The sequence below is a fragment of the Vanessa cardui genome, chromosome 12 (genome assembly GCF_905220365.1).
Source record: "Vanessa cardui chromosome 12, ilVanCard2.1, whole genome shotgun sequence".
Taxonomy (NCBI): Eukaryota; Metazoa; Arthropoda; class Insecta; order Lepidoptera; family Nymphalidae; genus Vanessa; species Vanessa cardui.
Window position 1 is genome coordinate 9976302 of NC_061134.1, and position 6588 is coordinate 9982889.

Sequence of the window (6588 nt, forward strand, 5' to 3'; positions counted from 1 at the left end):
ATATTTCGCTCAAATCATTCACTTTTTTTATGGAATAGGTTGGCGGACGAGAATATGGGCCACCTGGTAAGTGGTAACCATCACCCATAGACAATGACGCTGTAACAAATATTAACTATTCCTTACATCGTCAATGCGCCACCAACCTTGAGAACTAAGATGCTATGTCCCTTGTGCCTGTGGTTACTCTGGCTCATTCACCCTTCAAACGGGAATACTACAATACTGCGTACTGTTGTTTAGCGGTACAATATCTGATGAGTGGGTGGTACCTACCCAGGCGTCAAGTCCTACAACCAAGTGAAACTCACTCAAATCAAACATAGGTATATGTACTTTAATGTCCGATCAGAATATAATTCAACTATTTATAAGTATTCATATCTATAAACGGTATGATATAACCTTACAAACCGTTAATTGTATGAAACAGTCGCATTGCTCTTTTATCGGAATGAAATAGTGATAATATATTGCTACGAAATTGATTCAGATTTAAGTGAAATTGAAATATTATACGCCTTGCAAATTGTAATGCTCAACCAAATGCGGCGATGCGGGTAATGGAAAACTTTTTGGATCACAACTTCGCCTTTACCGGAATGCAATATCGAAACATATTTTTAATCGCAAACTCGCAAACTGGTGATATTGCATTTCTTGCAGCGTAGGCGCTTAGAAATGCATTTAATAAATACTTTGTTTCATTTAATTTAGTTTATAAGACGCGATAAGTGAATACATAACTTTTTATTATATTATATTTTTGTTTTAATATCTTCATGGACATTTGACATTAAAATAAATCAATACAACATAGCAAAATGACAGTTTAAACAAATACTGTACAAAAGTTTGATTTCTACCGAATATGCCAAATAAGGAATTTGAAAATCTCATTTCGATTTCATCCGTTTCTCCACTAATACTGATTTATTTAAACACAAAGTAATGTAGATATATTTTTGAAGTCCTGGCCTAACATCTTCCATGCCTTCAATATTATGGTATCTAAATGATTATTAAATTTTAATTTACTTACTATCCATTATTACTCCCAGGTTACGAATAGTGACAGGCTTGCTATTTTCTAAAATATTAGATTTTCATTTTCTCACTACACATTTTCGTCTTATTTTTGTTTATATTAACTAATTTAATCGTTTAATTTCATATTTTTTTCACTTTTTTTTTTTTTTTTTTTTTTTTTATGGTATAGGTTGGCGGACGAGCATATGGGCCACCTGATGGTAAGTGGTCACCATCGCCCATAGACATTGACGCTGTAAGAAATATTAAGTATTCCTTAAATCATCAATGCGCCACCAACCTTGGAAACTAAGATGTTATGTCCCTTGTGCCTGTAGTTACACTGGCTCACTCACCCTTCAGACCGGAACACAACAATACCGAGTATTGTTATTTGGCGGTAGAATAACTGATGAGTGGGTGGTACCTACCCAGACGGGCTTGCACAAAGCCCTACCACCAAGTAAAACTTTTTTACTTTTAAATTTTTCTATAATAATTCGCTAAGTCCTACCCGTTACGTAGTATTAAATATTTTCATATAAAAATTTTGTTCGATTTTGACCGCTTTTTTTTCGTGAATCCTACTCGGATCCACCCCCAGATCATCGCCCCGTACTCGTTTTCTCGATTTCCACTCGGGAAATCGGAAAAAAAGCCCCCCACACCCTCCCAGTTTTCATTTGGTATATCGACTCAGATGACCTTGTAAAGAAAATTAAAAATTTTTGTAACAATTTTCAAAATTAAACTTTCGTTTCGGTTGCTCAGTAGGCTAACTTTTAATTTTTAGTAACGTCATTTTCTTCTCTGGTGGATGAATCTTTCACAAAAAATGACGTAATTCAATAATCAGAAGCTATGGACCGTACCTGTCGTGCGGGATAATCTAGTCTGCGACCAGATTTTGGATCCAGATGGATTCGGAGATGGAGACCGCTTCGGAGGCCTCTGTCGAAAAACATCGCCCGCTGGAGACGGATGACTCCGACTCCGGAAGCGAGGGAGCTAAGACGGCGAGACCCACTGCCCACCGCCGCGGCAAAAATAAAGGTAACGTCCTAACCCGGGCTAGGGCCGAACTAAAGGAAAAGGAGGAGGAGGATCGGGAAGTTGCCTTCGAGAGGGCTCTCCGTAGCCGTGCCTTTAAAAAGGCACCAACCGAAAGGAAGGACGCAGTAGTGCCGTCATCGTCGGGCACAAACAGCATGGACCCGGCGACGCTCGGAGCGGAGGAACTGCACGCGGAGGTGGAGCGCAACGTAGCCGCTATCCTCACGGTTGCCAAAAAATCGGGCAACCTCAAGTTCGGCTACATTAAAAGCCTCAAAGAATCGGCTGCCGCTCTACAGGCAATAGCGGAGGTCCTCTTTTCTCGCACCGAGACGGAAGAGACACGGCGTCTGCAGGCGGACAACAACCGCCTTCGCCGAGAGGTCGAAAACCTTAAAGTCGAACTCAAGGCTCACAGGAGGGAGTTCGCCGACATGAGGGCGACCATGACGGCTTCGAGTGGGCCTTCTGCGGCCACGCCATCTAGCGTTGCAATGATCGATGAACTGAAAGATTTCATCACGATCTCGATCGGAGCGATGCTAGACGCTAGACTCCCTTCCCTTAGAGTTAGCAGCCCACCAGCTAAAACCGAAGAGCTGGACGCACCGAGGCCCTTGATGCCACCCACGGCTTCAGCTCCCAAAAGGCAGAAGCAGGCCAATACTAATAGGACAACTCTAGCTGCAGTGGTACCACCGGCAGCTAGGACGCCCGCCCCCTCAGCTCCGGCTCGTACGGGACAGGAGGAAAGCTGGGCCACGGTTGTCCGGAAAGGGAAAAATAGGAAATCTTCCCCACCAATCGCGAGCAAACCCACAGCCACCTCGGCGGTAGCTCCGAAGAAGGGCAAAATATCCATGCCCCGCACCGCTGCCGTCATCATCTCTCTACAGCCTGAGGCAGAGGAGAAGGGAGTGACGTACGCTCAGGTGCTAGAGAAGGCCGAGCAAAGCGTCGACCTGTTGCAGCTAGGCATAGGGGAAGGTATGAAGATCCGCCGCGCTGCCACCGGTGCTAGGGTCCTGGAGTTGCCCAAGTCGCAGAGCCAGGAACAGGCTGGGCGACTGGCGGATAAGCTCCGCGTCGCCTTGGATGGAGTGGCTAACGTCGTTCTACCCCTGAGGATGACTGAGTTGAGGATCACGGGGCTGGACGACTCCGTCACTAAGGCTAAGCTGGCGACAGCCATTGCCAGGGTTGGTAACTGCCCCGTTGACTCTGTGCGGGTCGGGACTATCGCCAAAGGTCCTGCGGGGGTAGGCATGACTACCGTGAGGTGCCCGACGGTGGCGGCTAAGACCCTGGCCAACAATGGCAGGCTCCTAGTGGGATGGAGCTCTGCTAGGGTCAGGGTTCTGGAGCAGCAACCTCTTCGCTGCTTCCGGTGTTTTGGTCTCGGGCACACAAGAGCCCTCTGCCCGTCAAAAGTTGACAGGAGCTCGCTGTGCTACAGATGTGGAGGTGCAGGGCACCTGGCACCGTCATGTTCTGCAACAGCCCGCTGCGCAGTCTGTGCAGAGGCTGGGAGGCCCTCAGGGCACTCGATGGGTGGAAGGGACTGCAACCCTCCCCACACGAAAGGAAAGGCGGTTCAAGGAACCAGGACCGCCACAAGTGAATGTAGCCGCCAGGCCTCGGAGGAAGCTCAACGAACCAAAAAATGCACGGACAACTAAGCTTCCTCCAAGCGAATATAAACCACGCCGCCGGAGCGCAGGACCTGCTTCTGCAGTCCATGGCGGAGTGGCAAGTAGACCTCGCGGTGGCTTGCGAGCCTTATTTCGTCCCTCCTCTACCTCACTGGGTGGGGGACTCGGATGACACCGTGGCGGTCCTCACGAGGAGCGGAACGGGCCCCCCCCTCTCACTCATCGAGAGGGGATCGGGCTACGTAGTGGTGGGGTGGGGGGAGTACGTCGTCGTCGGGACGTACTTCTCCCCTAACCGTAGCCTGGTTGAATTCGAGACCTATCTCGTCTTAGTCAGAGCTGCGGTGGCCAGGCAGTCGCCGTAACCGATAGTGGTTCTCGGCGACTTAAACGCGAAGTCGCGTGCCTGGGGCAACCCCTCCACGAATCCGCGAGGGAGGGCCGTCCAGGTGTGGGCCCTGCTCTCCGACCTGTCCCTTCTCAACAGGGGGCAGGTTCAGACCTGCGTGCGCCATCAGGGGGGTTCCATGGTGGATGTTTCATTCGCCACCCCTGTCGTAGCACGCAGAGTGGTCGATTGGAGAGTGGAAGAGGGCGTGGAGACTCTATCGGATCATCGGTACATTCGATTCGAGATCTCCACCCCTCGCAGGCTGGCGGAAACCCAGAGGGTGCCGACTACGCTGCCGAGGTGGTCTCTCGGCCAGGTCGATCGAGAGCTGGTCAAGGAGGCCGCTATCGTGCAGCGGTGGGGCTCCGCAGGAAGGAGGGAGGGCGCTAGCGCAGAGGAGCTGGCGGGCCGCATGCGCAGTTCGCTCAGGGAGGTCTGCGATGCGGCAATGCCTCGGACCCGGCGCCGGCATGTATATTGGTGGTCGCCCGAAATCGCCGACCTTCGGGCGACGTGCTGCCGGGCGCGGAGGGCCTACGTCCGTTGTCGGAGGCGCAACGGCCTCGACACGGATCTGGAGGGACAAATGCTGGATGCTTATCGCCAGCTGAAAAAAGAGCTGCAGCTGGCGATAAGCAAGGCCAAGCAGAAGGAAAGAAGCAGGGAGGAGCTTCTGGCGGGTCTTAATCGAGACCCATGGGGGCGCCCGTACCGAGGCGTACGCGGGAGGTTCCGCACTCAAGGCGCCCCCGTTACCGAGACGATGTCGCCGGATTTCCTCCTGCGCCTGGTCGGGAAACTCTTTCCCCATCCAGGCGAGCATGTCCCTCCGCAGATGGCCCCCCACTCCGTGATCGAAGACACAGTGGCTCCACCACTGATCACGGAGCGGGAGATGGAGATGGCTCTCAGCCGCCTGAGGGCCAAGAACACAGCGCCGGGTCCGGACGGGGTTCCAGGGCGTGTTCTGTGCGACGCCCTGGAATTCCTAGGCGCAGGGCTTCGGGAGCTGTTCGACGAATGTCTGTACAGCGGACAGTTTCCGAAGCCTTGGAAGGAGGGAAAGTTGGTCCTGTTGCCGAAGGAAGGTCGGCCGCTGGATTCCCCTTCGGCATACAGACCAATAGTGCTGCTGAACGAGACGGCCAAACTCTTCGAGAAAATTCTCGCAGCCCGTCTCGTTCAGCACCTTGAGGAGGTCGGTCCGGGCCTTTCAGAGGCTCAGTTCGGGTTCAGGGCGGGCCAGTCGACGGTCGACGCCCTGGACGCCTTGAAGGTTCGGACGACGGAAGCGGTAGCCCAGGGGCAAGTCGTCCTGGCGGTGTCGCTTGACGTGGCGAATGCCTTCAACAGTCTCCCTTTCGAGACGATACGGGAGGCACTCCGATACCATGGGGTGCCAACCTATCTGAGGAGGCTGCTGGAGGCTTACCTCCAGGACAGGGAGGTCCTCTGGGCGGGGGTCGACGGGAGGTTGGTCCGGCGTCGGGTGGGCTGCGGCGTTCCACAGGGGTCGGTTCTCGGCCCAATCCTGTGGAACGTCGGTTTCGACTGGCTCCTGCGAGCTCCGGTCCTTCCCGGGATGGGGGTGTTGTGCTACGCCGATGACACCCTCGTCACGGCGACTGGCCGGGACTTTCGGGAGGCGGCTCGCCTCGCCGAGGTCGGAACGGCTCTCACCGTGGACCGTATGGGAATGCTGGGCCTGAGGGTCTCCATAACCAAAACGGAGGCCCTCCTATTCCATGGTCCACGGAGGGGACCCCCACGAGGGGCGAGTATCACCGTCCGGGGGACGGTGATCAAGGTGCAGGCCCAGATGAAGTATCTGGGCCTCATCCTGGACGGTCGATGGAGCTTCGGGCAGCATTTTGTGCATCTCGGCCCGAAGCTCATCAACGCCGCCGCCGCTCTTGGCCGCCTCCTTCCGAATGTGGGGGGGCCGGGATCGCTGTGCCGGCGTCTGTACGCCGGCGTAGTGAGGTCGATAGCGCTGTACGGTGCCCCGATCTGGGTCGACGCCCTCACCGCTGATAATCGGGCCCTGCTGCGGAAGCCGCAGAGGGTCATTGCGGTGAGAGGCATCAGAGGGTACCGTACGGTGTCGTGGACTGCGGCGACACTTCTCGCGGGCGATCCGCCCTGGGAGCTCCAGGCGGAGGTGCTCGCGGAGGTGTACCGGTTCCGGGTCGAGGCAAGGAACCGCGGCGACCGTCCAGGGTTGGCGGAGGTCGGGCGGATCAGGGCTCTAGCCCAGCAAGCCCTGATCGCCCGATGGCAGGAGGATCTGGGGTCACCCACGGCGGGCCTAGCGACAGTGGAGGCGATCCGTCCCCACTTGAGTCGCTGGGTCGCGAGGAATAAGGGCACGCTCACATTCAGGATGACGCAGGTACTTACCGGGCACGGATGCTTCGGTAAGTACCTGCACGGAATAGCACGGCGGGAGGCGTCACCATCCTG

General features: G+C 54.1%; 1 protein-coding gene across 1 annotated transcript; it reads left to right on the plus strand.

Moving 5' to 3' along the window:
* The first annotated feature begins 1946 nt into the window (after positions 1-1946).
* On the plus strand, positions 1947-3761 carry LOC124534187. Its single transcript, XM_047109896.1, has one exon. The coding sequence runs from the start codon at positions 1947-1949 to the stop codon at positions 3759-3761; it is 1815 nt and encodes a 604-aa protein (XP_046965852.1).
* Positions 3762-6588: the final 2827 nt, after the last annotated feature.

What these genes read in the sequence shown, in the direction of transcription:
- LOC124534187 (XM_047109896.1), top strand. Translation starts at nt 1,947, where the DNA reads ATGGATTCGGAGATGGAGACCGCTTCGGAGGCCTCTGTCGAAAAACAT.